The 19,829-nt window shown below is 35.6% G+C and overlaps 1 protein-coding gene across 5 annotated transcripts in view; it reads right to left on the bottom strand.

Annotated features, from left to right (window-relative positions):
• GAS2 (growth arrest specific 2) overlaps positions 1–19,829 on the bottom strand; it is a 95,200-nt gene that overhangs the window by 34,489 nt on the left and 40,882 nt on the right. For all 5 annotated transcript variants that reach the window (XM_074918188.1, XM_074918185.1, XM_074918187.1 and 2 more), the window contains 3 exons: positions 12,384–12,447; positions 7,659–7,803; positions 4,231–4,338 (listed from right to left, as the gene is read on the bottom strand). In XM_074918188.1, the coding sequence (XP_074774289.1) occupies positions 4,231–4,338; positions 7,659–7,803; positions 12,384–12,447 (317 nt within the window). The remainder of the gene's footprint in view (positions 1–4,230; positions 4,339–7,658; positions 7,804–12,383; positions 12,448–19,829) is intronic.

The following is a 19,829-nucleotide window of genomic DNA, read 5'->3' on the forward strand; positions in this document are numbered from 1 at the left end:
TCTGAGATGTGTTTTCAGAATTCACTCACAAGATAACTCCCAGGCATCCCACTACCTCTCCTTTGGAATTAGGTCAATTAAAACGCCTGATCTGCTTACATTTTTGACATTTTTAAACATCCCTGAAAGGTATTTGATATGGATAAAGCTCTAGGGAAGGAATTTCCGTGTTAAAAAGGTAAACTATTTTGTAGACTAGAAGTGAATAGACCTGGGAAAAGCAGAAGAACTGTTAAAATCATTGGAATAAGGAAGACAATAAAAGACAGGTAATTATGCGGAAAAAACCCCCAACCAAAACACAGAAGTACAACAAGCAAAAGCTATGAGTATGACTTATGCATTTGGATTGGAAAAGAAGAACCATACATTTGAGTCTTGAGAACCATATAATCAATCTTCTTTACTTTCTTCCTTATTATTTACAGTTCTTAGATGGTATATCATTCCTACCTGGATGGTTTGGGGTAAAATATGCTTCCAAATACTACAAGAGTACTTTTTTTCTCAGCAGGAAGAGGCAATAACATACACCAGACTGCCTGCAGAGTGATTTTATATATATATATATATATATACACACACACACACATATATTACACACGCGTATTTTGATAGTGAATCCCAAGATAAAGTTTCTACACAGGTGCTGTAGCAGGTAAATAATGCCTTTCATTTCCTGGGATTTAGAGGAAGCTAGTACTAAACAAACATTTTATTATTACTACAGCAAAACAATGCTAAGTGAAATTAATGATTAAAAATACAAGGTCAAAAAGTGTAAGAGTAATCACGTGCTTATCATCCGGTCTGCAAGGTAGAGAACACCTATATGTTATAGAAAAAAACAACAGACTTCAAAGCCAGGACCCATTATATCATCTACTCTGACTCCAGCTTGCACAAAGAAATAATTTTTCCATTGTGCAAAACCCGATTTGAATGTTATTATGGGTATGGACCAACAGGACAGATGTTTCTGAGAAGCTTGCTAATTGTGAAGTGTACATCCTTATGAATATACACTGTAATAAACAGAAGATAACTTGAAATAAGAATATTTGCCATTGAAACTGTTTAAAAAAAATTACCTTTAAGGTCTGACTGACATTTGTTACTGTAAAAAACTCTATTAATCTAAATAACTTCTTTACTGGCTTCTCCAAGAAGAAATCACTTCAAACTCCATGACTCTTTTTTCCAAGTTAAAAAACACGCGTTTGTGCAAGTTAAGTTTTCATGACTTGTTATTCTTTATTTTTAAAAATAGGCTTATTAATTCAGTTCTCCTTTGAAAGATTAAGGCTTGTTCCCTAGAACACTTCATGGCGTAACGGTAAGATCTGAGAGTGAACAGGCAAATAATTGATTGTATATGGCAAAAAGAGAGAGATCTCACCAATTCTAAACCAATGTCTCAGTTTTAAATAAGGTAGTAATTTAATTTACTCCGAGTTATTAAAATTATTGTAAAACATGTCTTGCACCATTTTTGTGTAAGCAGAATTTAGACTCTTTCATTCCTATATGGCAGAAAGGAAAAAGAATTCATGAGCAGATAACTTTTTACTTAAAATAAATTTTTAGCATCTAAGCCATCACAGCATTCTGGTAATTATGTTCAGTTTATGCATTATGGAACTACTTCATGCATAAAGAACTACTTTTGTGACACGAATTTTTGTCAGCAGACTAAAGTATCTTAAAGTTTTCACGGATTCTCATAATTTCCATTACTTCATGGTTTTCCATAGTTTATTTTAATCTCAAATTGAAACATTTTTCCATGTTAAAAAAATATAAATCTTTATTCAAGTAATTTTAATGGGACCGTTACCTTGAGAAGTTACTACAATACGACAGAAATTTTGAAGGACTGTCCCCCCTGCATTTTGCTCCATATTCTAGAGGTCTTTTTCCTTAAACTTACTTCAGATTGACATGTGTAATTTTTAATGTGATTTTTTTTTGCATGAATTCTGTGTTTTGCCTGGTTTTATTTTCTTTGCTCTTCCTTTTTCATTTGTTTCATATACAGATATAAATTAACAAAAAGAGGCAAAAAGAGGGACTTGGACTTGTTCTTGGGGATTTTTGTGGGTTTTTTTTTAAAAGAACTTGCAGAACTAGAATAAAACAAATTTGTTACAGATAACATTGTTAAATAATTTCTGAAAAAATCTTAACCATCAATTAATAGGAGTTTTAAACTTAGCTCTTGTAAAGTTTTATCACATAGCATGCTTGTAGCATTACTGAAACTTTTAAATACTATAGAGCTTACTGGAGAAAGCTAATAGAGACAGTAATGGGTATACTAATTCAAAATTTTAAAATTACACTTTCAATTCAACTGGAACATGCTGGATTATAAACAAATGGCATATACCTGTTAAAGAATATACAATGTAGGAGGAACTATGTCAGCAGCATCAAATAGGCTGCCAGACACCAACAAAATTAAGTGTCAGCTACACATCTCAAATGTGTTTTGTCACAAGTGTCCAAAAGATTCCAAACAAAGTCTAATAAATCTATGTACACAATAAGAACATGTCGAATGAAAAGTAAAAACTTACCGTGATGCAGTGAAGCACTCTAAAATGAGGTTCAAATCAACTAAAACCAAAAGACAACCGACTTGAAAAAAAAACCTAGGAATACAGACTTGCTCCCACTGAAGCTCATGGCAGGTTTCCAGTGATATTAGTTTTGTAAGAATGATCTCTAATACTGCAGTTTAATGTCTAATCTATATTACTGTTATTTTTTGGCACAATTCAACTTGGAATGCAGTAGCGTGATATGAAAAGGGCGTTTTGTTTGCAAACTTGGAATGAAATCTGACTTGGACTAGATTGCACAATAAAGAAGCCAGCAAAAGGGAATTTGACACTCACCATTCTGGCAGAAAAATATAAGTTTCTCAAAACTAGAAGATTAAAAATACTTTGACATTGTTACTTGAAATTAAAGTCAAAAGGAAGAAAACGTGTTATACCATGCCAGATTACTGAGATCTTTAGTTAATGACCATTACCTTCTTCAAAGTCATTTGAGGCTAGTAATAAAGCTAGTAAGTAAAGATACTGCAGAATTAAAAAAAAAAAAAGTCTCACTGGCTACAAAACAGAAAAGCTATTAATCATTTATACTAACACGTTAAATCCGAAACTATCTGACAAATCCTGTATTTCTTCTTCTTTCTGAGCTATTACTGAATTAATTAGGAGTTCTCAATTCCTATTCAGCACAGTACTTAAACATGTTGTCAACATTATACACATGAGAAAACCTAAATCCTTATCTAAATTTGACTTCATTGCAAGTTAAGTACAAGTTTATGACAGAACTGGCACTCTGGAGTTTTGCTTAACTAGGAACTTCACTTCTACAGATGGCGAGTCCCTCTGACTTCTTTTGTTCTCACAAGTGCTAAATACTGAGTTTTATCAGATCACAGTTGTGTGCCTTTAGAAAACTAAGGGTAACAGTTATTTGAGAGCAAGAGCTATAATTTTGTCAAGTCACTACTCAAGGTTAGTACACGTGGAGAGGAAAATGGAAAGCAGCATAGCACGAATCAGATTCTTAACCTACTACTACAGAATAAAATGATTAGGATATTTTCATTATTACTACCATAAGCATATATAGCGAAGAGGATAAAGACTAGGTTTGGATAGTGTATTTGTGCTAACTTCAGACAGATACTAAAGCTAGCAAATATTTATATTAATGATTAACTTTGTGCTATGGGAGTTAATATAGTACATACAAGTCTGAAATGCAACACTGGGTTTGGAAATATATGTTAATCAAGTGAAGTACTATGGACACTAATGTTTTGCTCACTCTAGCAATATCTGTTTCCTGATCCATTAAATAGCATCAGTCAAAACAAAGTGGGATAAAAGCTGTTTTCATGCAGTGGATGTTGTTTCAAACCAAACTGAGAGGAAGTCATCATCTCCATTTGTGAAGGCTTTTGGTTGCCATTGATCAAAGACAAAACAAATTCAATGACCTAAAGTTAGACGTATCTACCACAGGCTAATAATTCCTTAGGTCAGTTATCCCACTGTAGTTTATTTCCTGACATGGTCATAAAAATGAGTCAGTGTTAGTTAACACAAAAATATCTTCTACTGTTAATCAGTGATATTAGTTGTAAAATGGGAGGTAGCAGATACTAGCAATTCACTACAAAATAAAATATAAAACCTTTACCCTAATAAAGAGGATCTTCTCTCCAACTCTGTATCTTCCTTGTGAAAGACGCTCCACACAGAACTTATTAGGGCATTTACAAGGTGGATCTTCAGAAATGTGTTTAACCTGAAAAACACAGAAGTATTAATAGAAGGTGTTTAAAATAGCATGTGTAGCAAAACATTCAAGAAGACATTTGCGAAATCATGGATCTAAGTCCTCACTGATGACATTTTCTTATTTTTGTCTTAATTTTGTTAATATTTCCGTAATCTTGGACTATGGTGCTTCCAATATCAAAAAGGATTTTACAGCTGTGATGACATAAAAACAGGAGACAAGTGTCACACAGTTCAGCATAAAATTTGCACTGTTTAACCCAAGTCAAACAGTTTGCTAATTTGAGTTCAGCATCAACCTTTTGTAGATGTGTTCTCAGTATTTTATGTTGAATCAGCTCAACTGTCAAAGTGCTAATATAGCCTTCAGGCAAAATGAAGATGTCATAATGATGTAGTTTTCCTTCTAAATAAATATAATAAATATAGAAGCATCTCACTTATCAATAAAAGACCCTGCCAATACCTTCACTTGGCACTTTCAAATAGTGCGCTAACACCTTAAAAAAGTATATAGAGAATACTGTGACATAATCACACATCCATGCCAAGATGCTCCTCAATCTTGGTACCTACTCTTTGATGATCTCCACCTGAGGGCATTAGTGTAATCAAGGGTAATTTAAAGGGTCCTCAAGAATACTCCATCATTGCAAACAATAAGGGCTGAGAAAATACAGATGAAAACCAGACTCTTGCCTTTCATCAGCTGCATCAACCTGACTTCAGCATCTCGTGAAAGCTTGGCCTTCCATGTGCTACGAAAGGCATTAATGCTTAGTAAAAATGTATTTTGTACTCTTCAGTGATCCGAAAGTAGCACAGCCATCAATGCCAAAAGAGCAGATCTGGTTGAGAAACTCTTATTTGACATTCAAATCGCACTACTGCATAGGAACAGCAATAATGAGTGCGGCATTTTCATATACTGCAGTTTTCTTGGGTGAAAACTGACCTACTGTGGCAGTGTCAGACAATGCAAAATGCCAGAGGAACTTCCTGGAGGAAGTTTTGTCCGCTTCAAACAGTATTCCACTTTTCAAATCCAGTTTGTAAACCAAGGTCTGTACAAATGGTTTGAGGTCTGAGAAACAATATTTTCAGAATAGCTAACAAATTGAAGTCTTAAACTGTTTCAGAAAAAAAAAAATCAGGGAAAATATATGACAATGATAAGTGTTTTGGCTATCTTGAATAAATGAACAGGAAAGACTTCTAAAGTACAACAATTGTTTTTAAGATCTGCTTTTAGAATAAAGTTATAGTATGTTAAATAAACCAGAAATAAATCAAAAGTTAACCAATTATTGTTTCTATACTAGAATAGGGAGCAAAAATGCTTTTGAAACTAGCCCTGTCAACTGATTTAAAGGCTTTCCATTTACTATTGAAGTTGTTCAATATTGTTATGTTAATATTACAGATTTTTTCTTTTTAATAACTATTCTTAGGTTGTTGGGTTTTTTTAAATCAGGGCATGATATTTTTGTGAAAAATTTCATTTAAAAGAAACAGCAGAGGACCTCTACATGTATTTTAACCACAAAAAGTGTTTCTCCAGTATCAGATGAGTTGTCCTCAGTTTGAATGTACAATCACAGTTATTTTAAGATTAATTATTCCAGAAATTTTTATCAACATGGGTAAGCGTTATCCTCCATTTCTGGAGAGTCAAAGTATTTAGATAGCCCATGTACAATAGGAATAACTTATATAAAGTCAGTGGTTGATGACCTAAATGCAAGTTGCTGAGGATGTAAAAGGTGCATTCCTGTACCTCTTGGAATGTGGTACAAAGACTGGGATTTAGAGGACTATTTGGTAATGGCCCTCTAAATGCTGCACTGAAATCAGTGGTTCCTGACATACTATTCCATGGCATTTATCACCTCTGGAGAACACCCTTGAAATTCAAGACTGAAAATGGATAGTGTGAACTATGCCTTAATAGCTGCATCTACTGCGGTTCATCTAAGCAAGCAAAAACCCAGAGTAGGCGGACCTAACAAGTTCAAAGTTGTTTTGAACTGTGTAAGAAAAGCAGAGCCATCTTCAGCCTATGGAGAATGAAAGCCAGCAGATTTATACTGGTGTAAAACAGACGATAATGAGACCTTCGCTGCTGATCCTACTATTGAGGCTTCCATTACCTTACTATCCCAAAGGACACAGAAGTATTATTGCGTGGAATTTGGAAATCAAATAAGGAAGCAGAGGGAAGAATTATATCCTATTTTATTTTGTGTCTGGACTATATGAGCACTGCTGCTATTTTATGGTGTGAGTGTCTGGGGCAGTGCGGGTCAGGAATCTAGCTGGATGAATTCCATTCTGTTTCTATCCCTACTGCTTTCTAAATTAAAGGAGGTGGTTGGAGACAACCTTCATACTCTCTGTTCTGTTCCTACAAGATACACAGTCACCACTCTCCTTCTACACGTAACTGTTCTTTCTCAATTCTGTTGAAACGCAAGTGAGTGCTTTTGCAGAGTTAAGGAAGAAATACAAAACGTAAAAAAAACATTAAATGTAATTATTTGCATCAAATAGTACAAAGTATTTCAATAAAATGAACGAACATTATATTCCATCTGCTCTTTGTAACAAAAAAGTGGCACATGGATTTTTCAAGAAGTGCTTTGTAACTCCCAGGTGGCATATCTACCTTGTAATATAGCAGTTACTATAGTAACTGCTTCTTTTTATAGAATATATTCGTACTTTTCAAGTTTAACCTCTTCATGGTCTCAAAACGTGTCCTTTTCATCTGATTCCAGCTGTTTCAAATGAACCCCTCTAGGGTTTGCAACAGAGAAATGAACATTGCAGTATAGTGAAAGAGCTTAATGAAATTCAAAGCAAGATACTTTCTTTATAACAATTAGGAAAAAAAATGCTTTGTTTTTTATCACGTGGAAAACATGCTGAACAGCAGCATAAAAATTAGGCTGAGATAACTTAGAAGTGTTTGTTAACATTCTGTACATGCCAGTATGGGCCAAATCTCCTAGTCCTGACTCAGTCCTTTCTCAGACAAAACATCAAGTGGGAGTTGATGAATAAGAAGTGAACAGAAAAAGAAAACGGAGTAATAAGAAGGGAACTTGGCCCTAAGCACAAAGCTAGGCTAAACTGCAGATCTCCTACACAGTGCGACATTTTTTCCAAACTTCAGGCACAAATAATTGTGGTCAAAAATAAATTAACTCTATCAGTCTGCAAATCTTTAAAATACAGCGAGATGTTAAACTCAGGCTTCTGTGTGCTTTGCAAGGAAGTGCATACCAGAAGGGGTCAGATAGGAAGAAGCTTCCTCCCACAACTTACAGCATCATCCAGCAGTTTCCCTGTGCTCTTTTTCCCAGGAGACTTTGTTGGTGACGGTGAAGGAGACGGAAGCGGGGCTGAAAGTGTTTCCTCTTGTTCAATCTCTTTTTCCAACTTTATTAATCCAGGAGGCTCAACCCCAAACCTTTTGGAAACATGAAAACCAATTACTAGTCCTCATAAAGCATTACATATTTTAAAACAAAATGGCGGAAAGAATTTATGCTGTCTGTATTGCGCTATTGTGCAATAACAAAATGCCACATACATTAGTAAACACGTATAAAATGTACCAGTCATTAATGCCATCATTCCAAGTTAATACGAAAAATTAATTTAGATGAAATTTCTCAGTTGATCATATTTAAAGGAAGTACATGTTTTTTTCATGTTCTCTGTCTGGTAACATATATGTGGGTGAATGACTAATTTATGAACAACACCTCAAAAAGGCCTCAAAAATTGCTATACCATGTGTTTTGCTTGTTTTTTTGGCTTTTTTTTTTCTCCCCCCAAACCAACATCCTTTCAAATTAATTGACAACTTATATTTTGTCTTAGTATTTTTCAAAGAAATCCAGATGAAAAGGGATTAAAGTTTATTCTGGTCTCAACTATTGCACTGAATAGGTAGATAAATTGTTACACGGCCAATATTTTTCAGAAGTTGCTAATATTTTTTCTAACCAATTTTTGATAGCAAATCTTCAGATCTCTGTTTACAGCTGCAAACCACTAGTAGCTCCAATTAAAATAAAATACATGCAACTTTGGCATGGAGCATCTCAAACAGCACTTGGAGAGCGAGGATCTAAAATACTGCCTCCTCTTGAAAGATTTATGGCAAGTGATTAAGTCAGTATCTCACAGCAAGCAGCAGAGCTTGGGCAGATGTCAGAGCTCTAAAAGCCCATCCCATTTTCCTAATCACTGATAATTCCCCTCTGTTTTTTTACTTTGTCAACGGTGAACAAAACCCAGAAAAACTGAAAGATTTCCTTTGTCAGAGGTCTTCAGCTTGGAAGAGTTATCATGGCAGGTAGGCTTCTCATAGCACACTACTTGCATAAATGAAACCATATTTTCTTCTGAGGCAGAGAAGTCCATAGCTGAGATGCAGAACTATGCTGACTTATCTAGATAAAGAGCTGGATGCTAAAATATTGAGCAGTAACAAATATATTACAAAAATCTAAACTAAATAGCATAATACTGTTAAAAGTGTATCGAGAAAGGGTGTAAGCGCATATACAGCCTTTTGTGTTTTTCTGATAGTTTTTAATTTAGTCACACTACTGCCTAATAAACTAATATAAAGAAAACCAAGAACAAAATCTGTGCTTGTATTGGCTTCTAGCTGGTGGAGTCTGCCTAATGAAATGTCAGCCAACATTGAAACAAGCACTTACATACAATCCATTTACTTCCTGTCTGTCTGCAGATGCCGACAGGCTGTAAATCATTTAATTCCCACTGGGCTCTAAGCCTACACCTGCATGCAGCCTTACTCATCAAATAACACTCTTCCACCCTAAGCAATGCTGCTTCTTTGCTTCTGCTGCTTTTCATAATCTCCAATTTTTGTCATTGTGACAGACTTTTAAAGTTCCCTGTACTATCAGTATTCTGAATTCCTCCGGTGATGAGTTGAAAAATAAAACCAATGAACAAACAAACATATTCCACACATTGAATTAACCTGAAGAAAAGTTGCTGGAAAGCTGAAATGGTAAAAAACACATCTTTCTGGGGAGGGGTAGAGGTGCAAATTCTGTTGTGGAAGGTATGCTGAGAATTTCCTTTTCTGCTCTTTTCTAGCCTGCCTTCTGGTAACTACAAATGAAGCAGCATTGGACTGTAATATGATCTCCAATAGATTTCTTAGAGCACCACTTCCCATCTTTACCAAGGAAAAAATGAATACAATAGCAGAAAGAGTTTTAAATTGCTCAACAGTCATTTCAAAAGACTTGTGGGGGTTAACCCCCCAGTTAATAATTAACTAAGAACTTAATTCTTTCTGCAGAAAAGATAATTTAGCTGTTTTCCACTGTATAATTTCTGAATTTAAATTACTTTGGGAGAATGCTGGACCTGTGCAACCCACAGCAATAGCCCTGTATATTGTCAATACTCAATTTCATCCTGTAGGACACTTCCTCTCCCATAAACGTTCTCACTCTACCCACATGAAATCTGCTGGTGCACACAATGGCCCATTTTAGCTACTGAAATTTCACCGATTCCCTAAGAATTTCAACTGAAATCCAGGATAGTTTACCAGGCAATTCTATTTTTATTAGTACTTGTGCTTTGAACCACCATTCTTTGAGCCAAATGATCACACCAGTTTTCCACTCCCTACGTAGACCATCCATCCAGTCCATCTCTCTCTATTTTGGCTAAAAGGACACTATGAGAGAAAGTGCTAAAAGCATTGCTAATGCACAGGCAAATTATCAACTGTCTCCCGTCATCCACCGAGTATCTGCTGAACAGGTTCAAGTTTAGCAGAACAGAGCTCAACTCCATCTCCTCAAACACCCCCCATCCCTGCTCACTTGTGCCTCAATCCCAAGCCTACCTTCATTAAGAAGAAAGGCCTGACTTGATTTATGGGACTTACAGACCCTGAAGACTAACAGTAATCTAACTAAACCAAGTGTGCCAAGAGCTGGCTCCTTGCGATGAATAAGACACTTGGAACATAATTGTTCTGCTTCTAAAACAGAAAAGTAAGAAGTTATTCACTGTCTCTTTTTTCATTCTTTAAAAACATACTGAGACAGTTCCTGTTCTGGAAAGCAGCCCTAGGTGCCAACAGACCCAGTTTGCTTCACAAAGCAAACATACATCTGACTTCTCCTGCTTAAAGCAGCAAAACTATGCTCTTTCCTGTGCTTAGCAGAGGCAGCTATCTATTCTCCTTTTCCATATAGTTCTAGTTTGCCATAGCCCAGGCAAAATTGGCATCATGTATCTGCTTTTCAATTTTATTAACTTGATGCTCCTCTTCAACACTTTTTGTGCACCTTGGAAACTTCCAAGATTATAAATGGGGTTTTGTTTTCAAAGAGATACCAGAGTAGGAACAATGAGACAGACATGTTATTTGACCCCTAAGCTATAAACAAAAATAAAATACAGTAACATAATGCATAAAATGCATTAATGATATATGGTAATATACAAGTGCTATAAATAAAAAATAAAAATATTTTAAAGGCAAAGGGATAGATACGCATAATAAATTAAAACATAGTTCATTTATTGGTTCAGTATTTGTTTTCATGCCTGGAACAGAGGGCATCTGAGACACGGAAGCTTGAGACAGAAGACAAATACAACGGGTAAGATTCTATCTTACTTCCCTTGTAGATCTGTTGAGAAATCAAATCTCATTGCAAAATGAGGATACACTAACTCACCCAACTTTAGCAGAATCCAACACTGCCGAACCATTGACCTGCACTCTCTGAGGAAGGTGGATACAATTGAGTAATCAACCTGGGGCAGACATTCCTGACAGTTATGCCCTGGATATAGGCTCTTTGGATGCTGGAAGGTCTGTCTCCAAGCTGGGGACTTTGAAAGCACAGTCTGTTTGTTCAGGTAAATTAAGATTCATGAAAATCAATTTAATTGAGTACCTACAGATCAGAATATTTTCTTATTCATGGAAAGCTAAATTTATTTTTATTTTTTTTTGGCCATGTTGGACTGAAGTTTTAGAGGTAAAAAAATTCCTGCAAACTGGAAATCAACTCTTTTTCTGGCCAACACTATTCCTATGCAAGCTTCCACTGACAGCAAGGGCTTTTCTGGAACTTGACCATGAGACAAATTTCTAGTTAAGCAGCTTCTCAAGGGAGTTGCATTTACAAAATATGAACACCTGTAACACAATTATGACATGAAAATACTAGTTCATAAGCTAGGAATAAACAGGGGTCTCTTCCACACCGATTGTAACCACAAGGAATTCTTCCAAAATTAATTAAATTATTTGAACAGTAAGACACTCCAATTTGATACATGTGGATGAATGCAACTGCAATTTGTATGCCAGACTGGGCAGCAGCACTGCTGTTTATATATTTTGTAGCAAATCCTATGCACTATGCTGGTTAAATCTGTTTCTGCAAAGAGGGAAAAACCACATTCTAATTACTGACATTTTGACTATCTAGCAAAAGTCACTGTTGTCTTGACACCAGAGGTAATCCTACAATGGATTGAAGGTCCAGCCTGGCTAGAATCATCTGACAGAGAGAAAACTCAATTCTTGTATTGCTTCTGTTGGTGAAAATCAGAGCCAAGTTCATTTAAATAATAAGAGTCAGTGTTGCTTAGGACAGATTTAGGTCATGTGAAGATCAATCTATTATCAGTAAAGTTAATGAAATCTCAATTGTTTATAGATAGAGCTGAGTATTAGAAAGAAAAACAGCTCAAAGCTTTATTTAGAAAAAAATTCTCAACTCTTTCCCGTGTTAACATGACAACAGCAAACAAATACCTTCACTGGGGTGATAGTACAGAGATTTGATTATATTTGTTACCAACTGCCCACAAGATATTTTTGAGTGACATCAAGACAAGAATTCTCCTTGAATCTAATGAGCATGAAAGTGAACTTGAGATGTGCTGATTTGGTAAGTCTCTCAACAGCTACTGCTGTCAAGAATGTAAATATTTCTTCATCCTTTAGATATTTTCACCTACCTTGCTGCAATCCTTCCAAGTTCCAGCAAACAAAGGCACACTTCTCTTGGCTGCTTGTGGAGAACTGGAAAAGCAAAATGAAGATGGAAAACATTTATAAATAAAAGCTATTTTAAAGATCTTAGTGATGAATGGAACCTAATCATCAACCTCTGTAACTCTTGACTCAGACAAAACTTGGTTTTCTTTGGCTTGAAGTAAAAAGGATGGGATTGAGGAGTGGTTCTCAGAGTGCAGATGATTTAGGAAGTTCCCATTTAGTTATCCTTTACTTGCTTTGAAAATACCATTTAAAATCCAAATCACTCAGTAATTATTTGGGCTACTTGGTAATATGCAAGCAGTTCATAACTATTCAAAAATAATCAAGAGCTCTGGCAGAACACTAAAATTAGTAGGATGTAAAAAAATAAATTAATGACATTAAAGTGGTACCTTTTTTCCTGCAAACTAGGACAATTCCTATCCTTTAAATCACTATTTTTCTTAGCCTATTTAAAATCACAAAAAAAAAAAAGCGCATTAGCAGATAGCAAGATATATCTCATTATAAATTTGGTCCTGAATTTGTTATACATCCACTGTTAAAGAAAATATGAAACTAGAATATTTTAAGAACTCAGCTCATCATAGGAAAAAAACCAACCAAAAAAACCCCCTTTTCGTCTGTATATATATACACACACACACTCAATTTTTCAGGCCTGGATTCCACACAAGACCTGTAGTTTTTAAGCTTCAGAAGCAGCTGTAACACAGCATAAACTTCTCATTAAGAAACACCACCATAATCGAAGATAACGCTTTTTTTCCACCCCCGCCCTCCCAATTCAGATAGGTAATGTTCTGTAGAGAAGCCCAGCAAAATATATAGACAAAACCCAAAAATCAGTAAGTGAGGAAAGTCCTGTGGCTGTTTGCATAATCAACTCCACAAAATTCAAAAAAAGAAGAAAGAAAAAAAAAAAAAAGAAAAAAGAAAAAAGAATTCAGATTTTAGAAATTTCCACGACAACTCAAAGATTTGTTTCTTAATTTTTCAGATTGAATTGACACAAAAAAATAGTTGTGTGAATATTGGTATAAATCAGAAAAAAAAAAGAAACGGCAACAAAATTGACCTTAACTCATTAAAAATAAATCAAGACATCTGCTGTATAACATTTTAGTTATCTAAAGACTCACCTAACTCAAATTCATGAAGAAAAAAATACCATACATAAAAAAAAGATATTTAAATGTCTAGTTAAAGCTCTGAAAGTCCTTACTTTGTCCTATACTTTATGTATGAGATCCAGAATGGGAATCCACATCTCTAAGTAACTAACGCCCTGGGGCAGATCTGCAGTTTCTGCAACTTCAACTTTCAGCTCCACTGACTTGACTGAATGTATGGTAAATTGTGCGAGTTGAACGCTCATCCCAATATCTTCTACTAGTGTATATATAGCACTTTGAGATAAATGCATTCTTCCTCTCTCATCTCATCCAAATATACTTCCAGAAGTGAAACAGCAGAGCATGAAAACTAAAATGGCACTACACTAAGGAAAGTATTTTTATCCTTCAGCCATCTGTTATTAAGAATATAAAAGAGGCAGACTTGGACATTCAGCTATTCTCAATGTTCTTCCTAGCCACAACACAGTAAATTTTATGCTAGCATTCAGTATTTTAAAGTGTTAGATTCATGACTCTAGAAATGTATCCTGCTGCTTTGGTTTTAAACTAGTTGGGACTGCCCCAAAATAAAACTTGATTTCAAAAAACAAGGCATCCCCCAAACTATACATGGAATAAAGCCGTTTTGGAATAGCCAACAAGAGTCCAATATTTCTGAACTGCAATCCACATGCATATGCACATCTGAATGACTTTGGAAGAGAGGAGAGAAAGAGGGGCTCAAGTAATATTATTTGCAAAAAGTTTCATAAACAGAACTGGATGAGGATTTAATTAAAAGAGATAAACTGTTTTTCTGCCAATGCTTAAAGCTCTTCTACCCAAACAGAATTCAAAGTCCTTTAGTGATTCTGACTCAACATAATCTAGACATTTTTCATGCATTTCATAGTGAACGACGTGACATGGTGAAATCATTGTTAGAGGATGAAGAGCTGTGCAGGCAATAACCAACCACAAAAACAAACATCTGGTCATTTGGTAAGATGACAGTGTCACAGTGCTTCCAACAAGAAAATGTTAGCATTCCTGAGGACTATACCAGCATATGTATTTGGGAACTTCGGAGACAAACAAATATTATTTTGTTTACTGCAATACCCACTGGAAATAATTTAGATTCTCAAAACAAAATTTTCCAAATTTTTCCAAAAGCACAGCTGCTGTTTAATGGGCTACCACCTCGCAAGAGACTGGTCAGGAGTTACAGCAAAATCCAAAGAGACACAAGACAGCACTTCCACACCTGTCTTGGTCCCAAACGCTCAGTATAACCTTGAGCGAGCAAATAAGACCATTGCTTTTTGGAACAAGTAGCACTTTCAAGTGCCTTGATTTCCAAGTACTTATTTAGAGATACTTTTTGTCTGGTGCTATTCTACAATAACTGAAAAAAATCAATATTTACAGTCACTTTCAAAAGGCTGCCTCCTAAGCTCTTTGAAAAAAAGCTACCTTTACACTTTTCTTCTATCTAGAGAACAGAAAGAGAAACATTTCTTACACATCCTTTCTTAGTTTTACTTCTAGAAGTTGAGTTGAGATTTTCAAAGCACTTCAAGACATCTGATAGGAGAGATGGCAAAAACTACTTCAGAGGCACTACACAGTGTCAAAATCACTTTTATTTAAAATAAGCACGCTACTAAAAATCTGTAGAAGTCCTCATAATTCACATTTAAATTCTCACTGTAGTGTACTTTAAATTCACATTTAAGTTCTGAGTGTAATGTAGTTCATGACTAACTACACTACATACTTGCACACAGTTTCATAAACATGTAATTGTACATATATATGTGGTAATAACTAATATCTTTTGAGGACTACAGGCAATTCATTCTGAAGTGACTGGTTGCAAGCTCAGGTTGAAATGTAGCATCTGTACCCATAGTATTCTGTCCTACCTGTGGGAACTACATCTACCATTTTCTGAATTACTTACAATAATCTCTATTAATATTTGCATTTCAATAATAGGCACCACCTCAACTTTTTGACCGAGCAGTTGCTTAATCTAAGATATCCTTTATGGCAAACAGACACTGGCTAAGCAACGCATTTTCTGTAATTGTAGCAATTTATATGCAGTTAGACACAGTAAGTACTGGAAGTCGAAAAATTACTTTGAGAAACCATCTCCAGTCTATCTACAGCCACATACACAATTCACTGCACATCATTTAAAGTCTACAGTCAGCAATTCATTTTCACAACAGTGCTGCTGTATGCTGTGAAGAATTCAAAGAAAAAGCAAAAATTAAGATTTCTCTAACACCTTTATGATGCAAGTAGTATTATTATCCTAATCTTCTACATAGAATTAAAGTAGAAGTATTAGACACACACACACACACACACACAAAAATCTCACTTATCTAGGTACTAGTCTGAAATACTGCAGGGTACTGTTGAGTTTCCTAATCCTACATTTTGTATGAAATCAAAGCCAACACAACTAGTGATCCCATTACAAAGTCTGATATGGATCTTCCCACTACACGTGGGAGCTATGTCATACAGCCATAGTTAATTCTTCTGACGCCACTCAGTAGCAACATCAAAATACTGTCCTTCAGCGTCTTGCATCATTCTTCAAACATCTTCAGATTTTTGCAGCAAATGAGGCATGTGAGGAGAAAACAACGTAACAGTAAGAGTTTCTTTACCTCCGTGAACCATACCATACCAAGATGCTGGCAAAGCAAGGTCCATCCTAAAGAGAACACAGCTCTTTTATGGAAAAAAGAGCTCACGACCACATGAAAAATTGGTAGGTGTATCATATTGTACTAAATAGCTTAACTAATGTAGTACAGCCACCCTTAATTATAGCCCAAGCACGTCACTTTGCATCTTTAATACATTTTTTTTGTATGCAATTTCCTACAATTTTTCTAGCTTTCATGTAGGGAAGAAAATATTCCTGAGGAATCATTGGCCAGTTCTCCCCTACCAAACATTAGCAAGGTGAATTGTGTGAGTAGGTGACTATAAGCAAGCAGCAATTTGTAAATGTAGAAAACACACATGCTACACAGATCTACTGTGTAAGATGAATGGAAATACCCACCTTGCCAGAGAATCCCACTAATTATATTTGCTTGACAAGAAAGCAATGTGAAAGCTTTGAAAAAGCGCATACAGGTCTGGCTTCTTTTAGGTGTCCTGACAGTTACAGACCCTTTTGCTTTCCATTTGATCCATTTCCAGTCCTTCTTATCTTCAGCATCTGCATCTTTTCAAGCTACTTCCAACCCCTCTTTCTTAACAACACTTTATTTTCAGCTCCTAGATAGCTTTTACCCCTGCTCCTCTCTGGCTAGAAGTTCTTTCTGCACACTGCTTCAATCTTGCTGCTGCCCCTTTCTCCTTATACAGGTCCTCCTCTCCTGATCACTTGTTCTCCTTCCCTGTACCTCATTTCTTTCCTACCTACTGTTGACCACATTCCTGCATCCTTTGTCCTTCCCTTCCCCAGTGCCTGGATGCTACAAGGAGAAGCAGAGGGAGCAGAGAAGGACCAGCCTCTGCTTTCAGTGCTGCTCAGACCCAGGGCTGTGAGGAGACAGAACACACCCTGCACAGGGAGACCATGTGTTTGCTGAGCACATATAAACCAAGACTGTTCACCATAACAAACTTAAGGGGTTTTGTTTTGTTTGTGTTTTGGTTTGGTTGGTCTTTCTTTTTTTTTTTTTTTTTTTTTTTTTTTTTTTTAAAAAAATTAGCAGAATGCCCAACCATGGTACAGGAACAAATTTCTTAGACCTTCTTGCCAATTTTCAAGCCTTGGCTCCTAACATTTTTATAAGCTATTTCTAGTGGAGTCAGTTTTTCTTCAAAAAAGATATCAGGCATAGCTGAACCAAAAAAGTGGATATGATCTCTGCTTCTAAAGCATGTTTTTGTTCACTAGAAGTGGTTTTCTGAAGGGGCTTAGCATTTATTATGATAGGCTTCCAATTGTCATCAGAATTCACATGTTTAGGGAAGTTGTTCAAAGTGTTGATCTTTTGATCCTTCTTCCTACTGCCTTTCACTTTCTCCTTTAATACATTTTCTTCTGATCGTACCGTAGGGGGGTTTTTTTGTTTGTTTTGTTTTTTTGAAACATTGCTTACTCTGTTCAACTTACTCCAAACACATTCTTGCTTCTGCATCAAAGGGTTATACTATGACATTCTAAAAATCAAGGAGTTGTGTTCCATCACTCCCTATTTCAGTACTATCACTTAAGAAAGTCTCAAAACAGTTAAGGTTTCAAACAAAGTGGATGTAGGGATAGCAAAGAATTAACCTAGAATGAATATAAAGATCACCTGAACACTAGTAATTTACTGGAATTCATTAATTTAAGATGCTAATCCAATAGTAATAACAGTGTCCATGATGCTTCTATAGTCCTCAAAATGACACATATTCAACAATATTATGAAATGTTTAGTAAAATGTTGTGAAAGACAGGACAAAGCCTTATTCTGATGCAACTGCATGTAGAATTTAACATGCTGTTACAAACTGTAAATGCCACTGTTAAAAAATGGTGAAAATAATTCTGCCTTGTAACATAAAATCAGATAGAGTAAGAGTATTAATGAAAGAAATCATTTGCCCCATGCAGAAAATATTTTAAGCAATCCACATCTGAGTGTTTTTAAAAAAACTTTAAAATTAAAATAGACATCAGAGGTGTCTGTGTTTAAATCTATTATTTCCACTAAAACACTAGGTGCTTTTGTTGAGGAAAACTGTCCATTCAACTTCATCAAATAAGTTGCATCAAAAGAAGTCCATGTCACATACTGTGTGTACACACTCACAGTTACATAATATACAAGCACAAAACATTAATACAACAATATCATCCAAGAATTCCCAAAACAAACAACACACATTAGCATGCTGGCACACTTGGTGGCAAACCCTTTTCTTGCTGGGTAGACTCTTTTTCATAGAAGAGATGCAGAATATTCATTGGTTCCAAATCCTATAATCATCCAACAACACTATGTTACCCACAAAGAGTTTATAACTTATGCTTTAAATTCACTTTACTAAAGCAATCATAGAAAATTTTACCATTCCTACTATTTGGTCAAGAAGAGTTTTCTTCCAGTAATACACTCTTCAGGCTTAAGAACCATAATTACAAATATCTCCATCTAGAATGCTTCCATAAACTGAATTACCATAGCACTAAAACCTACCAAGTGGATCTTACAAAATACGTGTAGCATGGGAACAGAGTAGTTACAGACAGTATTACTTTTCTTAGACTGCAAAGTGTTTGTGCATCATGTTTCAAGTCCTAGATATGGGAAGTTTGATACATCTAAGAACCCCATTCAAAGACAGAGTATCTCAAGATTTGCCCATATGATGAAAGTTTGGACTTCGGATCATAGGTTTTGGGATGAACAAAGCTAGTTTTTTTCTTCTTTAAACACACTAACTATAAAAATAACTATGAAAAACATGCTAAATTGTTCAACAAGTCTAGGGAGCATGTATGGTCTCCCTCTATTTTGCAGCAATCAAGATTATCCCTACATACTGTGTTGCCGTATTTGTTACAGACGCTAATGTCTTTTCTGCGCCTCATATAACAGGTACACCATTGTTGCAAAGGTGTTAACTCTGAGGCTCTCCTGCCATGTCTCCGCATTAAGATAAGTTCAAAGGGCAAAATACATACAGATTGCTACCAGCCAGCTCTGCCTGTATTATAAATCCTCATGGAAATCTGTATTTCCAATTTGTTTGTATTTTAAACTATGTTAAAGCATCGTAACGTTCATCAAGAAAAAATACATTATAGACTACTAACTACAAGTTAGTAGTAAAAGTGTATTGTTTTCAAACTTTTGGGTTCTATACTGATCTCTTGCAAGGATCTTTAAAGTACCTCTACTGATTAGAAAGCATAATCATATCTATCAGCATAACAAACACCACTTTTTTTTCCCCTTCTATTTATTTTGAAGCAAGACTTGGATCCCATTTCCTTGTTTAGCTCAGCTGAATAGCCCAAATCCAACAAAACATTTGAACTCACACTACAAATAATTAAATTACTAAATCAGTCCTCAAGTGATGGACAAGGACACAAAGTGACATGAGTAGGTCTCTACTCACCTGCTTGTCTGGATCAGCCCTATAACATTAACAATCCGAAGAAACAACCTCTAGGAACCCTCAAGATGCCCCATTAATATCACCCGCCTGCACGCTCCTCAGGCACAGACTGCACCCACCCGCCAC

This window comes from Athene noctua, chromosome 14 (assembly GCF_965140245.1).
Source record: "Athene noctua chromosome 14, bAthNoc1.hap1.1, whole genome shotgun sequence".
NCBI lineage: Eukaryota > Metazoa > Chordata > Aves > Strigiformes > Strigidae > Athene > Athene noctua.